Source organism: Lepidochelys olivacea (genome assembly GCF_965140295.1).
Source record: "Lepidochelys olivacea isolate rLepOli2 genome assembly, chromosome: 4".
Taxonomy (NCBI): Eukaryota; Metazoa; Chordata; order Testudines; family Cheloniidae; genus Lepidochelys; species Lepidochelys olivacea.
Genome location: NC_140414.1, coordinates 25,871,737 through 25,890,112, shown reverse-complemented (window position 1 = coordinate 25,890,112; position 18,376 = coordinate 25,871,737). Strand labels below are relative to the sequence as shown.

The following is an 18,376-nucleotide window of genomic DNA, read 5'->3' as shown; positions in this document are numbered from 1 at the left end:
CTAGCGACTACCCCTACGACAGGCTGAGAACTTGCGGACTCTCACAGCAACTCAATGAACAGGTTACTTCATTTAATATTCATTTTATTTCCCCACTTGAATGAATCAATCAGTTTGGAAATTCCATCACACACAGGGCAGAAAAGGTTATTTACAAGATGGAGACACACCCCAAAATAAATTTAAATGTACAGATTTATACCTGGAACCAAGGACGGGGGAAGGGATGGGGACAAGAACAAAAACAGACAGACAGACAAAGGACTTTGCCTTTTTAAACAATATTGCAGTCAAACTCTGACTCTGTTACAGAAGAGCTCCATGTCTCCAGTGTGAATGGGGCTTTCGATCTATTAAATAATGGCATCTTAGATATAGAATATTTGACAATTTAAATACATTAATTACTTCTCAATAAATATTGCATGGGAAGGCTACTGCCTTGCAACTGCCGCCCCTTCACTCCTCACAGGACTCAATCTTATCTTCACTTTTTCTTTTTGCAATGGCAAATACTATTTCATTTTTTTCTTGCTCCTCCCTAAGAGCCTGGCCCAGGGCCAACTGAAATCAATGGTCATCTTTCCCGCTACTTAAATGGGCCTCAAACCTGGCTCTAGGCTGAAGACAGGTAGCAATTCTTCCTAATTAATAATATCTAGAGAGTCCCTTCAAAGGGGAAAAATAGAATATAGCTTCCCGATTTGTAGTTTGCTATAGTTGCTCCCTCCTGTCTACTCTCCATTTATGGAGCCTGTATGGACTATGGGCCTGATCTTACTCCCTCTGAAATAAATGGGAGGTTTGCTGCCAGGTTCACTGGGAGCAGGACTGGGCCCTACATATCAAATTTTACAAGAGGGTTTGGATCCTACATTATTTCTGATCATAAACTATCCTGTAAGGCAGCAGCTGTCAGCAGTGCCTCTGCATTAAGTGGATCTTCTCTTGACAAGGCCTTTGCCCTTCTACTCTCTTTAGCTCACTTTCTTGTAGGAATAGCACTGTCCAACTACTAAAAGTGTTCACAGGTGGGCTTAGGCAGGTCCCATGGAATCTGGGGTCCATGATCAGAGGGCTTCCAGGTGGAGCAGTAAGTCAGAAGCAAAAGAACAAGCCTCAGCACAATGCACAACCGAAGTCCTGCTTCCAGTTGGGCTGGGCTATCTTGTTTAGGAGGGAGAGTGTGTTGGGATGGAAGTGGCTGGATGGAAGGAAGAGGCTGTCTGAAGGGTGGAGAGGGGGCTGCAGGAGGGATGTCACACTGAATCTCGGTCTTCATTTATCCTTAAATTTATCCCTAAGCATCTCCTCTGGCTCCTGCAGAGTCCCATACTGATTCCTAAGTCAGGGTGGTAATAACCCTTCCTTTCCCCTCCTCCTCACCTGTGACATTAAGGCAAGCTGCACTGCAAGACAAAAAGAAGAGGAGGATTTCAATCCATCAGTCTGGAACTCCAGCTTGTTAGTTATACTTGTATCAGAACGCAGGCTCCGAAGCGTGCAGAAGGGCCTGACTTTTCTATGCCCTTCCCAGGCTTCCTGAGAACAAAATTTATGTTCATGAACACCTTGGACTGTGTGTTTTTATTTGGATCAGTTATTCCTTCCAAAAGGAATGTACATGTGTATGTATTTTATTATATATAGACTGGGAGAGAAATACGGAACTTGCTCCCAATTAGGTTAGAAGGGCTTATCCCTGAAATGAACTACGGCTTTAACCAAGTGGTAAGACACGAGGAGGTTTCTGAAGGTTCCGTGCAGCCACAGGAGACGAGAGAACGGAATGTTCTTGTGCTTATTTCTCTTAATACAAGAGGTGGGGACTCGTTTTCTCATAAGGCTCTCCAAAGAGTCAGGCTTCCCTTCCGCTAGCTACACGGGAGCTTTCTTGGGCCTCACGTTGCAAGGGACTGTCCCAGTCTTATATGGGTCAGGAACATGGCTTTAAAAAGGAACAGCGTTTTGAAATTCAGACCTCTTGCTTATAATTTATTGAACCCTAAAACCCTCAACAGGCACCTCGGAAAAGGAGTATTGCTTCATTACAGCACATGTATAGATCTGTTTCTATACGGATACATGGTATGTGCAAATGCTTCCTTTTACAATGGGGAAAAGAGGCTAATTCATTGCAAAGGTTTTCCTTTCTGTAAAATCAATATGCACAATTCATTTGGGCATCAGCATTCCCAGCAGTCTAGCGTAAGTCGAGTGCTGGTAGAGAGGACCGGAGAGCTAAGGCACACTGTTAGATATGAGGATGGCAGAAAGCTTTACACAATAGGAATTCTTTGCCATCTGACTGGATATAAAAATATTGTGAATGTAGTCTTCAGTGTTACTGTCATCTGCATAACTGTATCTTTAAAAACACAACTTATGGTAAAGAAGAGCTGCTTGCAAATCTAACAAGAATATCTGAATATTCTCATTTGTGTTCCTCTGAAGACAGATTTTGAGCTGCTGGGCAAAACCTATAGCTTTGCCATGAAATGGGAGTATCTCCCATATGAGGGTTACAAGACTTCAGTGCCAAGCCTGCTCTCAGATACTCATACATTGTGTGTGAATATCCAAGGACAAAATCTGACCCTTCTTTTCCAGGTATAGTGAAAGCAGATACCTCCTTATGCAGAAGCAATTCCTCCTGATTTAAAGATCTGCAACTCAGCACAATGTTTACACAATCACAATGAACCATTCTGACTGTCCCTTACCTTCCCTCCCCTTCATACTGAATCAGCAACAATCTGAGAGGATGCACAGTGACAACTCCCTGCCTTCCTTTCAGAGGAAAACAGCACAATCCTTACATGCTCCTTACCTTCCCCACCCAACTGTGTTTGACGTACGGGGCCCAAACTAAAAAATACCACAACTGAAACAGTTTGAGAGTTAATGGTTTGCATTGTGTGTGTGTGTGTGTAGAATGGAGAAAAAAATATCAAAGCAATGGTGATCTACTAAGTGAACTTGCAGTGCTAAGCAGTGGTTGCAATCAGTTCCAAGAGTATCAGAAGAACAGTTGCTATATAAATGCAGTAGGGGATGGTTAGGAAGTGGGCAAGGCAGATTGCTTTGCTGTTTCTAGCTTAACATAATGCTGTTTGGTTCCGTTCAGGTCTTGTCCTCCCCCTGACGTCCCAACTCCAAGGAATAAGAATATACATCATGGATTGCAGCTGTGGTATGCAAAAACACTTCTCTGAACTTTCCGATGGACATGTGACTGCTGTGGTTTTTGAGATGTTGCATAATAACTTTTGGAGGTGGACTTCCTTCTTGTCGGCACTTCTTCACATGTTATTTTTGCTGGTTATTCATTTATAGAAATGTTTATAGACCACCAACACACTGAACCTTTCAGACAGTACATTGCACTTTGTCCTTTTAAAGACAGGCATCATCAACCATGAGGCCTCCCTTCATCTCTTCAAGGTGGCCAAGTGCCACCCTAGAAACATAGTTTAAAAGTTCTCCAGTGTAGTCAGATCCCTTCCATCTTGCTTTATTTTCCCTTCCAGGCGCTTTGTATCCAATGATTCAGCCAGACAGACTGCTTCTGAGGCTTCCAAAGTGCAAAAGAGTTCAAGGTATTAACCACCTTGAGCACCAGTTAAGGCGTATTTGTTTCCAGCCTCAGCCACTGTAAACCCTGCCTAGTGTAGTGTACCAGTTCAGTCATACTACTGTTCAGTGCCAGAGTGCACACCGCTGTACTGAGTTCGGCAAAGAATTCTAGAAAGATAGGAGGGAAAAAGAAAAGTGATTAGTCAGTTTTTACACAGGAGACACATCTGAAGGGAAAAGAAATGCAACAAGAGAAATAACAGGAAATATTTTATAATAAGAAAGTAACATGATTAAACATAAAAAGAACAGGAGTACATGTGGCATCTTAAAGACCAACAAATTTATTAGAGCATAAGCTTTCGTGAGCTACAGCCCACTTGACTGGATGCATAGAATGGAACATATAGGAAGACAATACACATACAGAGAAGGTGGAAGTTGCTTGTGCAACTTAAATCTGCTCCCTTGTACATATGCATTATGATACTGTCTTTCAGTTACATAATCATGTTATATTTTGCATAGGACTCCTGCCTTATTCAGTAAATGGGAAGTTATTCGGTATTTCCTTGTACCCTCTGTGTTCAATGTGTGGCCTCAGGCCTCATTTACCAGATACCATCCAAACTCTGCACTGAATAAAAAATTAATTTCTTCATAGCATTTCTATGGTGTTTTCGGTTTACTATCGGATTGCTTTATAAATATTATCAATGTATGTTTCCACACCCTCTGAAGTGAGGTGGTATTATCCCCATTTTACACATAGAGAACTGAGGCATACAGACTAAGGCCAAAATTGCAAAAAGTGTCCTCAAAGTTTGGGTCCAACTTGATATGCCTCGGGCTCAGGTTTTCAGAGCACTTAGCATTTTTATACACCTTAAGTTCAAAGCACCACTCTCACTGATTTAAACTGCAACCATGAGTGCTCGGCACTTCTGAAAATCTGGCCCCAGGTCTCTCACGCTGGACATCCAGAAAATGAGGAACACACAATGAGTGACCTATGAAAAGTTTGGTTTAAGTGATTCGACCAGCATCACCTAGGAACTCTGTGGCAGAGGCAAGGATAGAATCCAATTCTCCAGGGCAGCATTCAAATGCCTTAACCATTAAACCATCCTTTGTCCTTGTGCCTCATCTCCTGCCTTCTTCACCATACAGATAAAAAGCTTCATTCACTACAGAACCCTGATTCGTTTCCTGCGTACTGTCCATTCTGTGCACTAAATGAGGCCAGGGTCCTGTGAGATAATAGTATGGTATTACATAATTAAAGGCTATTGCAATGTATATGCACAAGGGACCTAAATTATGGTTGCAATTTAAAAAAAAAAATTTTTAATGAAAAAAATTCCAACATGTGGAACCATGTTGACCCCCAATAAACATCATCAACAGGGTTCAGACCTTTACATGCATAGCACAGACCTCTATTTGAGTTAACAGAGTAACTGGTAGCAATAGCAGGCTGTTATCCCTTATGTGGGCCAATCACTAAATGGGGGTGAGACACACTTTGCCAGTGGGTTTCACACCTATTTGCTGATACACAGCAATGTAGAGACTCACAACTTCTGAGCTCAATTCTAGGTTCTGCAGGGGAGTGTATCTAGCGGTTATGAACCCTTACGCCCCTGTGCCCCTAGCTTGTCTCTGTCCCCCTCTGCTCCTACTCACTCTCTGGCTCCTGAAATGCCCTCACATCCTATTCTCTCCTTTTCCTGTGCCCATACCCCTGTTCCTCACCTCTCTGGATTCAAATCAGGCTCCCTCCTCCATCTCCGCACTGCCCAGGCACCAGCAAAGGAGACATTAATAACACAGGGAAGGACCGTTCCTGTGGCCCCCGGCAGTCAGAAGGAACAACTGCAGTGTAAGTCCAGCTCAGCCCTTTCAGTTGAGGGGATGGCACACGCGCAGTCGGGTCAGCAGGTAGGAGCTGTGCAGGTTTGAGCATGCTGAGTGCACATGGAATCTTCGGAGAATTTAGCTGCCAAACTCCGACGAGTCTCTGCTGAGCATGTGCAAATGGATTTTTCCCCCCCAAAAGGCTTGTAAGTCAGCAAAATACAGGTGAATTTTCATAGTGACACACACCCCTGAGATCAGAACAAATTCCAAGCCTTTGCTCTATTGTTTACATGGCAGATCTTAATGGCTCAGTTCTGACACACTCCTATGGCATCATTATATCCTGAACAGACAACATGAATATTTATTGTCTTCCTTTACAGACATCAATTCCCTGGGAAATATTTACTCCATAGAACTATTTGTAATCTTTATTCCCCTTATGTTAAGAGACCACCATGAAATGAGTCCATGGCTCTTCTCTCATAATTATCTACCTTGAGTTATACACAGTGCCTACCTCGTGTCCTGGCTTATCACCAATAGAAATACACTGATTTTTACAGCGGAGGTCTTGTGAAGTTGCAGTCCATTAGATAGAAAAATTCTAATGCCGCGAAGCTTTTTCTAACACCATGTGCTGCCTGATTGAGCATTTTAACTTATATGTTAAGTCCTCCCAGTATTCTAACAAGACATATGGAACTTTTTACTTTTATTCCTTCTTCAAGTTTGCCTTTTGAACACATCCCTTTGCCTTCAGCAGCTTGAGTTTCTGTGAAAAAATTACCTCACAAGCCCCATGTTAATGGCTGACCATAATCTGAGCTTTTCTTCCTCTTTCACTATCTGTGCTGAGAGATGGCAAGGTCACACACTTAATCATGATAATGTCTGAGTAAAGAGTGTGACAGAGATTGGGGAATCCTCTTTGCAACTGCTTGGCATGCAAACAGGAGTGATGTCAGGAGGGGCCAATGCTCAAGGCCCCTTCAAACAGGTTCTTCTATGAGGAGAGGTCAGAGCCACTGTTTTTAGTGTAAAAAATAATGAAAACAGGAGCTAAGACAAAAAATAAATCAATAAAGCAGAAGTGGCTCTTCATGGACCACGAATCCATAAGCTGAAAAAGTGCATGAATCTGAAAAAGTTTTGCTCGTCACCTTTAAATGGTGAGCTTGACTTTTACCACTTAAAATAAAGTGAAAAAGAAATTTAAAGTGAATCAATCTTTCTAAGACAACCTTTTAATTAGAACAAACATCATACAGCAGAAGCAAACAGATTATACCAATAACCTGCTCACGTACCATAAACACCTTGGTTTGTTTTAATCCTGATTTTGTTTGGATTAAAAAGTGCCTCTTGAAGGCAGAGTTTGCTGAGGTGTTAGGAATTTTTAAAAAGGGTCTGCAAACAAGCACAATATTAGAAGGAGAAGCCTAGGGAAATAAACCTTACCCTTATTCTTCCTGGCCAGAGCATCGGCCTGCTCCCAAATATCATAGGCATAGAGGATATAGGAAGTGATGTTGACATAGGAAAAGGTTATGCTTGGGATATTATGTAAGGTGTTGATTGAAGAACCAAGGCCTCCACTGACACAGGTGCTCGCGTTTGATCCTGGCTGGGAACTCACAGAGCTGGCGGGAGAGGGCATCGGGGAAAGAGGAGAAGGCGTGCCTGTGCTTCTGAGGAAGAAGACGACATCATGAAGCCTTAAGGCAACAGGTTAATGACTTGCCACAAAACACCCAGACTTCTCTTTTTCTGAGCCCCCCACCATCAGACAGAGTTCTGGTGTCATATACGCATGCTCAGCAAGAGCACTGTGAAGTACCAGGCTGAGGACTAAGGTGTGGCAAGGCACCACCAAAGGCAGGCAAGATAAATAGCACCAACTGCATTACTGTACTTAAAAAGTGAGGCCAAGGTTTTCAAAAGTGACTTGGGATTTTGGGTGCTCAATTTAAGACACCTTCAAGGCATCTGATTTTCAGAACGTGCTGAGCATCCACTCCGAGTCCCAAGTCGGGCACTCAATCTGTACTCACTTCTGAAAATCTTGGCCTAGTTATTTAAGTGTTTTGGCTAATGAATCCAATTCCATGAAGCCATGGTCTCCGCATTAAAGAGTTTAGGCTTTTTTATGGCTATTCAAAATTTGTGTCTCAATCCAAATCACTTTGCAGATCTGCATTTGTGTTTACGGAAGCTTGAGACAGAACAGATTTATTTGGTCAGCTAGTCCATCCTCCAGAGACTGTGCAAGGTATACTCTCCACTGCTTCGCCTAGTCCCGTTTTAAATTATCCAAATGATGGAGCTTCCATCACTTTCCTTGGGAGACTTTCAGTTTAATTAACCTCACTGTGCTAGGCCATGGTAGGAGTGATGGTGCTTTCAGAACCAATATTCTAATACATAAGCATTCTTTCAAAATATTTTCAGAGAGGTATGCATGGAATTGCATGCCTAGCTTGCACTCAAGACACTCAACTTCCACAACGGAGTATGCCCAAATGCCTGATTTGTTTACAAGCTGCCAACAGGATGCACACTTGGCCATGTGCGGGCACATATCCCTTATTTACACATGCAATTGCTTTAATGGCATGCCAGCCTGTTGAAAATCAGGTCGAGCATCAATTTGTAGAACACAGCTTTTATGTTTCTTTTGCTGCCACATCCAAAGTAACTCTGATGCAGACACACAAAGGTAGCAAAAAGCATCAATAATCAGCAAGAAATTTAAAAAAAAGTTTCTGTCAGGGGAATCAACTCACAAGGAAGTGTCAAAACACCAGCTAAAAGCTAATCTAAAATTCTACATGTACTACTGGGAGCAGTACAGCATCTGTATGCGGGGACAGGAGAAGTGGATACATTTACAAGTCCTAAGAGGAGGAAAATCCAACATCTGTCCTCTACATCTATTAACCCAGGACAAGGATTAGAACAATGGGACCTCTACAAACAACAGTTTCTAATACATTCTCTGTTTCCCTAATTCTTTGATAGGACAATAATGTGTATGACACAGAGTGGGTTTATATTGTCTGTAAAATAAAACAAACAAACAAACAAACCTCTCTCTGTAAGTTGAGGTGAGGGAAAGAAATAAGAAGCAGATAAATATTTTAAGAATGTTATGCCAGCCCATAAAACAGGAAGCGATTCAATGCACTCAACCCCCTTGCAAAAAAGTCTGCAATTCAAATGTGTAGGCAAACTGCTTCTGTTAACACATTACGAGAAAGATTTTAATATGTATTTTAAATAATACCTTGCAACACATGGAGAAGGTGCTTGCGTGACTCTGGAAGAATTCTGTAGCAAAAAGGAAAATCTAGTTAGATTTGGGTTTCACACTGACCTATACTGAACACTTGCAGCTTCTTCCATCTTTCTAATTTGAAACCTATTCAAGAATACAATCAAACCCTACCTTGAAGTGTTCATTGAGGGTTCGGGAATACTTTACTGCAGTGTCTTTTTTGTAACGAAACATTGCCATGTGCAGAATGGACTGGCAGCGCATGCTGTGAACAAAAACCAGGAATCAGTGTCAGAACATTCAACGCCACACCAGCAGGAATTCTTCTCGCCGAGCCTGAGGACATATACATCCATTTTACTGCAAATTAAAGAAAGTTTGTGCTTCCTTCCCCATATGTCCCAGATATGATCTTCTCTCAGTGGCTGTCAGAGAAAAATAGGAACAGTCAGGGAAGTAGATGCGCAACTCCTAACAGGTGTTATGGGCCTAATATACCCTGTGTCCAGAGCGGACTTCGGTATGTTCAAGTACGGCTTCAATTACACAGCTCAGAAACCTCGTCAGTCAAATCACATTCCACCCTCATCTTAAGCCTCTATGGACTCTTAAATTATCAGCATACCAAGTGAGATTTAGAACCTTAACCTGACACACATGGTTCCCTACTGATATGCCAGTTCATTTTAAAAGGAGATATTTTTAAGAATTCATTCTATTAAAATTTTTCTGCATAAACCTAACAATATCAGTTTAGCCCAACCCTCCACCCTTCAGAAAGAAAGGTCTTTCAATCTACCAGGTTTGAGAAGAGAATATAAAATGCCGCCACTGGAGGGGTGAGGGAGATAGCCACATACCACAAAACAGCAAAGATTTTTTCATGTGCAGATGCCGAGGTATCGGAAAAGGATTTTAATGTCATTATAAATCTGTAAGAAAACAAACACAAAAAAATTAATGACGTTCATCAACAGGGCTGGATTTCTCAATGACAAATACAGCACACCATTTATGGAAAGCTAGCACGGTCCACTGGCTCAGATAGTGGATCAGGAGACCTGAGTTCTATTTCCAGCTTTGCCTATAACTCACTGTGCGATCCTGAACAAGCCACTTTACTATCTCTCTGTAACTTAGTTTCCCTACATGTAAAACAGGAATGCTAATACTTACTCACTCATGTAAAGCACTAATTAAGGGACTGACACTGTAGTTGCACCATAGTTAGAAATCCCCTTAATTTTAGCAAGTGTTCTACACATGGAATAGCTTCAGGATTGGGCTATAGCACAGTTGTCCACCTTACTGAGCTTGGTTCCAAGTGGGCATCCTGAGGCTGATATACAGGAAAGCCAAAATGGGAACGGTAAATGCACAAGGGCAGTTTGGGGAGCAGGACAGAAGGATATAGTTTGTTGAAATTTTTCCATCTGAACATTTTAAACAAAAAAATGGCTTTTTAATCAAAATATTTTAATGGGAACTTTTCATATGGTCAAAAATTTCCATATTTTTAAGGAAAAAATACAAAGCTTTTCAGCAATATATTTTGGGTTTGGGTTTTTTTGGTTTTTTTGGGGGGAGGGGGGGTCAAAAACCACAAATATTTAAACAAGAAAATTAAAAAAAAAATTGAATAAAAAAGTTCCCATGAAAAATTGGTCTTTTTCAACCAGCTATAGCGAAGGAAGTTAGATCATGTCTGGGAAACATTCACCAAACACTGACTGCGTACGGATTACATGATAGCCAATAGATTTCTGTCTGATTCATGCTTCCTTCAATTTGGGAGGTAATTTACATCCTTCATAAGCGGAGTTTACTGTAACTGCAAAATCCCCTCTTGCAAAACAACAGCAAACTAAAAAGGGAACTTGGCTAAAAGAGCCTCCTATAAATGGGCAGGAAAGTGTAGGCCCAAGAACTGATCCCTGCAGGACCCCACTAGAAACATACCCATTTGATGAGGAATCCCCACTGACAATTATATTTTGAGACATATCAGTTATCCAGCCTTTTAAATCCATTTAATGTGAGTCACGTTAATTTTATCTCTCTCTAGTTTCTTAATCAAAATGTCATGTAGCACCTAGTCAAATGCCTTACATTACATCAACACTATTATCTTTATCAACCAAACCTGTAATCTCATCAAAAAAAGATATCAAGTTAGTTTGACAATCTATTTCCGTAAACCTATGTTGATTAGCATTAATTATATTCCCTCCTTTAATTCTTTATTAATTGAGTCCAGTATCAACTGCTCCACTATCTTGCCCAGGATCAGAGAGATCAAACTGAAATATGAGTGAAATTCAGAGGTATACTTAGATGGTAAGCTCTCTGGACAGTCTTTTAATTCAGTGTTCATGCAGTGCCTAGCATAACGGGGTCCTCGATCGTGACAGGGGCCCCTGCTACTAATGTAATACAAATAATAAATGGGAAAAACTTTTTTAAAATCCATGCTGTGTCACTGAAATGGCATTACACTTACTTAAGGAGATCTATGGTGTCTGTGAATATGGTGTATGCTGATTTTGGTGTTAGTGCATCAGATTCCATAGCAATTCCATACTCGATGAAGGAAAGGGCAGCCTCCAAGTACTGAAATGCCTTTGCAACCTTGTCTGTCTGTTGGAAAGAAGGTGCTCATGGTTAGCCAACAAGAAAAATTATGGTTCTTCATTCATTCTTTGCCATATCTGGTGACTTCTCTTTGCTTAGGTATGCACGGTTGGGAGGGAAGGAGGGAGGGGGAGAGAGAGAGGAGTCTGGCCTCAGAACATTACCAAAAGAGTTCCAACTCTGACCCCAGAAAAAGTGTCTGTGACATCTAAGAGGTGAGCTGCACCTGTGTTCTCTCCTACAAGTCTCCCCCGTGGGCTCTCTTTCCAACGACAGCCTCAACCTGCATTCTTCAGAGTGGAACTGTGCAGTTCACACCACTTAAGACTGGATCACCAGCTACAACAGCCCCCAGTCACACCATCCTGCCAGGGTTACAGGAAAAGCAGTGTCTTATACTCCCTTATATCACCTCTGGTGACTGACGGCACCACTACCTTCACCCTAACACTCTTGGACTGGATCTCTGGGTGGCAGCCCCCCAATTTCCAACTCTCTTAATATGACAGGCCCAACTGCAATTGGTACCCGCAAGACACTCTTCTCTATATGCCCGTGACCAGCATCTGTTTAAAGTGACTCAAAACAGCTCCTTCCAAACAGGCGAATTGTCCATGTGCCCAAAGGTACAACAGCATGTAGGGAGAATGGGTTAAACCCACAAAAGGGCCCACATGTCTGGGACTTGCCTGTAACTCACCACCCCTCTCAAAGCTCAGGTGAGCCAGCTGTCTCAGGCACATCCTGCAGAGCCTCTGCCTTAGTTCCACAGCCATGGTGCATGTATTGCCTATGTCAGTCTCTCCCCCTAAGAAGCTGTGGCCTGCTCCCCCACTCTTCCTCTCAAGCCCAGAGCCTCTAAAACCCCTGGCCTGGTCTACACTGCCAAGTTGTCGACAAAACTTTTGTCTTTCACGGGTACTTAAACCACCCCCCCAAGACAAAAGTTTTGCTGCTTGCGCGGCTGGAAGTATTTTGTCAACAAAAGTGCCGACAAAGAGCGTTTACACACGCTGACACTTAGCTGCCTGGTGTAGACAAGCCCTTAGTGTTCTTTTGACATTAGTCTCTGGCCTTGGAAAAATGGGTATGTCACCCTAGACAGGGAGGTATTTTCCAGTGTTTGGTTCACCCATTGTTGTTTTAAGGACTCTTGGTATTCTCCTTTGAGGTACCTTATCTCTGTCATTGTTTTGTTTCCTGCTTGTCGTCTCCCACCCTGCAGCCTCCTTTGATTTAACTTTGTGCAGTCAGCCAGAACAATATCCAGCAGCTAAACTGAAACACATATAATAGTCATACAAAATAATACAGCTATCACACTTCTTCTCCAGTGTCTTTTTAGCAAGACCACCCTGGGAAAAGAGAAGAACAATTCTAAATGAGGGAGAGCCCAGAAAATGTAACACCACTACACCACTAGAATTTGATATGCCTATTTAAAGAGAACATGTGTCAAACATATATTCATATTTTAAGCAATAAATAGGTACTTTGCTTGCTATCAACACTATTATATAATCTTTTGGAACATCATAACCTCATTTTATTCTCAAATTATGTATTTGGAAAAATACCCTACAAAATAGGTTTTTCATATGGTTTGAAATTTGTCCTGCTATTGGAAGAAAATGCTGCCTTTATCTTTACTTGCAAGCACTTACGTCATGGCATTTTACAGAAAAGTAGTTCCGTGGATTTTCTTAATCTGCAAAAACGTCTAATCAGAACGAAATGTTGAAATCCAAATACCCAATTTCACATGAATTAATGTACCTGTTATTTGCACATGCCGTTGTCATACCTGTCCTCTGTTGTGAAGGCACTTTTTGCAGCTATGTACACTTGTGATCAGCTTGGTCTGAGATAACTAACATCCCTGAAATGTATTTTATCCTAAATTACTGACATGCACTCTCAACTTTAACTTCATTTTAACAGATTTTTTTCCCCAAAGAATTGCCTTGGTTTCTTTTTCAATTAAAAATATCATACATGCACTGTAAGCAAGAAACCCAAAGAAAACGCTATTTTATTAAGTATTTTCTGTACTGGGCATAATCACTGGAGAAATAGGACTTATTTTTGCTACTCTGGAGCAGCACAAAGCAACTAGAGCATACTGGATGATTAAAATAGGTTTACAGCTGCTTTGCATCACGACTCCAGTTTCCTCCTATCTCCTGTCATCCTGTCACAGTTCCTATTCTAATGGGTCTCTTGGGGGCATCTCACTCAGGTCTCAGACATCACACCATCATCACTCTGAAGGCAGAATCATGAGATTCTTCCATTCTCAGACTGGGTCCTAGGTGCAGTTCCCTATGATCTACCTCAGCAGATCTAACTTCTGCCTAGACCCTGTGATTCTGCTCCCTTCAGAAGCAATGGTAGTGGTAACCAGGGACTAGGCAGCGTTCTCAATGCAAAGTATTATTTATTAGAACAACAGTATTTCAGAAGGAAAAAAACACCTTATATAACAATAAACCAGTCTGTACACATACCGACTTTTCCCTAAGTCTTACCATCCCCTGGAACTGGGAAGGCCCGACTCCTTCAGAGAAACCCCTCTGCAGAATCTCTGTGTGTCAGCCTGTCTCCCTCAACAGCTTCTGACAATTGACCTCCTTTCTCCCGAGAAGGGCATTTCAACTGCTTAGACTTTTGATCTCCAGGCTCCCAGCTTTGGCAAAACAAGGCTTGCAACTTGTTGAAGACAGGGTACAGGATCCCTAAAGCTAACAGCATGCCCCATTCTCTCAAAGGTGTGCCTGGGTGTTCTTAACTGAGAAGCCATTGTGTTGTCTTCCAGCATAGATCCCACTGGATTTGAGCATTATAGGCACGTAATAAACATTTCACTACCCCAATATAAGTTATACAGTCTCTCTCAGTAACTAGGTTATGTATCAGTATTCTTAAATTTATTACATAGACCCGTGTCTGTCAGACCTCCAACTCCCTTCTCCTTCTTGCTTCGCTAGTGTTACCAACTCTTGCTGTTCCATTGTGAGATTCAAGATATTTGGAATGGTCTTGATACCCCAAGCTGTTGGAATCAAGAGATTTTGAGAATCTCAGCTTTTAGTTTTTAAAAGCAAATTTCTAGCCCTCATGATTACAGAGAAAAGCTTGAAAATGTGTAGCGAGCACACCCTAAATGCTCAGAAACTAGGAGGAAATAAAGAGAAACCAAAAATATGACATTTTACAAAATACGTTTAAGTCCATCATTGTTTCTAAGTGCTAGCCTCATGACTTTAGAGCGCTTGATGTTGGCAATAACGTACCTTACACCAGAAGCAGTGCTTTCAACACACACACACACACACAAAATGTGTGTCTGCGTCAAATATTTATTTCACCCTCTGTTACAGTGTGCAAGTATTTTCATGCATTTTACAGTACACCTTCAGCAGTGCATGGCACTTGCTAGAATATTCAGCAACTTTCCAGAATATGAAGGGAAACATGACATATAATATATAATTTTACTTGTTAAGAGACCATAGACCATACAACAGCAAATTTTAAGAGGACAGAGTAAAACTGAAAAGGGCAAGAGGATGTGTTATACTATGTCAGACTGCATGCGTAACCAACCAATACATGGATACTTAACCCAATATGTACTGTTTAGTATGTGTGTTTTCTTCTTAATCCACTACGTTTTACCAGTTCATTTCTTATTACCCCATCCTCCCTCCACCCCACTATTTAATTTTTAGGCGCAAAAGTTTTGTGGCTCGAATAAAATAATAAAAAGGCATAATTAATATACACACAAATCGAAATTGGTTCTGCGAAATTAAGGGACTAAGTGTCTGATCTTGCACCATTGAATTAAATGGAATTTTTTCCATTATTGTCAACAGGAGAAAAAAAAACAGGCCTTAAAAGCATTAGCTAGAGCCAGGGCAAAAACCATCTAGAGGATTTGGATTGTCAGTTTCCATTTAATTTAAATGGTGCAAAATACTCTAGGGATCTTAAAAAATAATGCTGAGATTTTTTAAAGTAGGAAGAAATTAGAATGAGGATAGAACCTAGGTAATTTTCACTTGTGGTCCATGTAGTGTTTTTTTATAAAGGATTTCCAGAGATGAAAGAAACTAGCTAGATCCCTCCAGTCTATCTATTTTAGCAAAAGCGTCTAAAAGTTACAAAACAAATAAATCCCTGAATTTTGATTTTACAGATACATTACAGAGGACAAATGCTCCTGTTACTTGATTATACCATCACAATGAACAAAACGTATGTTTAGTATGCATGTTATTAAACAAACCACACCTCTGAGAAATCCAGATAATCACAGTTAGAGTTCATTTCAATCTTGTTTACGAGAAGTATAATTATATTTTCAAACAGTAGACTGTCTTAAAACTGCTTGTTCAATCTGCTCTCTGACAGTTTTGGGAAGCAAACAGACCTGCTAACCTTGTACAGTGTGTATGGGGTGAACATGGTCATATCAACTTTGAGTACTGCAAAACAGAATTGATTTTCTACATCTGGTCAAAGGACCTAAATCTGGACATAGCTCTGCCTTTAGTGGATACAAGCCATGTTCACTAAAAAAAAATGTGACAAGATCTTCATTTAACTGGGAATAATACAAACAAATCTTGTCCATACTCCCGTGTGTACTAGATCTGAACGTGACAGCTGGATTTAACACAGGATTAATCGATTTTGAACCCGCTGACCCTGCAAGATAGGATTTCCTGGCATGTGTCCCAAGAGCAGTAGGTTGTACCTTGACCAATAGATACAGAAGGCTAGGTGGGAAGGAAAGAACAAACACTGATATAAGCTCCTTTTATTTTGTGATCCGGGACATGTGCAAAAAGCCAACCTTCATAAGTAAGCAGGTTTATTTAGAAAACCTTTTAACACTTCCACCACACAAGGCCCAGACTTACCATTGTGTCAGCTTTGTGCTTCAGTCTTTTGGCCTCCTCTATGTGATACTCCATCGGATGTTGTCTGAATTAGGAGTGAGGGAGAGGAGAGAGAGAGACAAAACAAAAAGATAGAGTAAGTATCATTTTTAATGTCACATCACAAAGACGCTGTAACTGCTGTATGGGCTGCTACGCTGATTACTTAAAAAATTACAATCAGCACCAACTGAATACTGTCAGGCTGTTTGGCAATGCTCAGAAGTCAAGTACCTGCTTATTAAAGAGCTTACAGTCTAAATCTAATAGACAGGATGGCCCGTATTCCATCAAAAGCTACATTAGAAGAATGTTCAGGTTCCGCTCCTGGGTACTCTAAAGTCAGAAAATTCTATTTTATGTTGCAAGGGCAAGTTTAACTCTGCCTTCCTGCGCATATGCATTAATTTAATTGCATTATCCTGTCTTACTTCTCAAATATAATACAGCATACATATTCTTCTACAGTCTTTGGTTTACATGTGCAGCACTTCGTAGTACCATTCACTATTCTAGGTATGCCAGACAAACAGGGTCCATTAAACTCCTTTGGATGCAAGATACACAGTGAATGAGGCCGGGGCTCTTACAGAACCCTGCCTTATTCAGTGCACATTTTATAAAGCATGCTTCTGGCCACATACACCTACATGCATTAGACTAATGTATTTGCTGTACAAAGTGTGTACAGCTCACTGTGTACTCATAAAACGAACAGAGAAATAAGAAGGGCTCTGCACAGACTACTCTCAGCCTGAACTAAAAAGCACACGAATCGCACTGCTCAAGGGTAAAGTGCAATTTTCAAAGTCTCATAATTCAGCCAAATAAAAACAATGTTCACTGATGCACACAAAGGCACTTCTCAAGAAGGGTGATTTCCTTGCCAAATGATGTGTGATTTCTACACTGGCTGCCCTCCACACTAGAGCCGTAAGAAAATGGGAGCAAAAAAATATTTTTTTAAATAAAAAACAGGGCAAGTCTCTGCTGGGTTACCACACATGAAAGAAGTACGTTTTAAGGAGAGATCTGAAGAGAGAGAGAGCATGTGGATACAAGGAAAGTAAGTCTAAACAGAAGGGGAAATATAAGAAGTGACAGAGAAGGGTACAACTCCAGGAGGCAGTGAGAACGGAGATCTAAGCAGGGGTATCACTATGCAGAGAGTCTTGAAATGGACAGGAAGAAGTTTATGTTTGGCACAAAGTTAAGGTACTCAAAGGACAATGAAGATGACACGATCAGTATGAAGGAAAGGAGGATATAAAGAAAAACCTTACTTTTCAAACTTGATTTGAGGTCTCCTTGGCTTGGAGGTACCATTTGGCAAAGAAGGCACCGGGAAAGGGTTTTTGCCATCTCCTGAAGGTCCCTGGGAAGTCATCATGCAGAGAAGAACTGGTCAAGGAATTTGTAATCAAAAGCAGTTTTAAAAGCTTTGGGTTTCCAAATTAAAAAAGAAAATGATTATTTAGTCTCAGAATATATTCTCTTTTCTCTCTCTCTCTCTCTTTTTTGTAGAGGAGGAGGAAACTTGCCTTCTTATATTACTGCTTGTAATCTTCAACACAACGTGAATTTTTCCTGAGGGGAAGAAATTAAGAAACAGGTTTCCCTTGCTACTGAAACTAGAGCTGTATTTAGCAGGACAATGACATAGTGAGCTAAGAGAGCACTAAGACTGATAACAACCCTGTTTTCTCAGTGAAGTCTGGTACAAATAAAATCTACCCCATGTTATCCACTCAGACCCATTGCTAGCTTAACCTTGGGGTATGAGGCAACAGTAGCTGATTTTAAGTTACTTGCTGAAATTCCAGAAAAGCAGAGTTACAAAACAGACATTTGAAGCTGGCTAGAGCAACTGCCCACACACCCTCTAAAAAACAAACAAATGAACAAAGCTCAGATTACATTTATCCATCCACATAAAAATGGCAACGTAACTAGGTTTTTTATAACCTGAAAACATCCAGTTCTAGCCACAAGGCTCACCAGCTGTACTGTAGAACAATTTTAGAAATAATACATAGTAGCACAAACCCAGGTCCTATTCAATAACAGGGGCCTGCTTTTTAAAGGG

General features: G+C 41.0%; 1 protein-coding gene across 4 annotated transcripts in view; it reads right to left on the bottom strand.

Annotated features, from left to right (window-relative positions):
- The window catches only part of AFF1 (ALF transcription elongation factor 1), a 163,609-nt gene continuing 145,233 nt past the window's right edge, over window positions 1–18,376 (bottom strand). For 2 of the 4 annotated variants that reach the window (XM_084627188.1, XM_084627190.1), the window contains exons 15-22: window positions 17,574–17,665; window positions 16,273–16,336; window positions 11,214–11,350; window positions 9,574–9,645; window positions 8,885–8,978; window positions 8,723–8,766; window positions 6,898–7,124; window positions 1–3,744 (exon numbers count right to left, since the gene is read on the bottom strand). In XM_084627188.1, coding sequence (XP_084483314.1) covers window positions 3,623–3,744; window positions 6,898–7,124; window positions 8,723–8,766; window positions 8,885–8,978; window positions 9,574–9,645; window positions 11,214–11,350; window positions 16,273–16,336; window positions 17,574–17,665 — 852 coding nt within the window. In that variant the 3' untranslated portion in view covers window positions 1–3,622. Of the gene's footprint in view, window positions 3,745–6,897; window positions 7,128–8,722; window positions 8,767–8,884; window positions 8,979–9,573; window positions 9,646–11,213; window positions 11,351–16,272; window positions 16,337–17,573; window positions 17,666–18,376 lie in introns of all 4 variants that reach the window. The other 2 variants (XM_084627187.1, XM_084627189.1) reach the window with 1 other exon arrangement.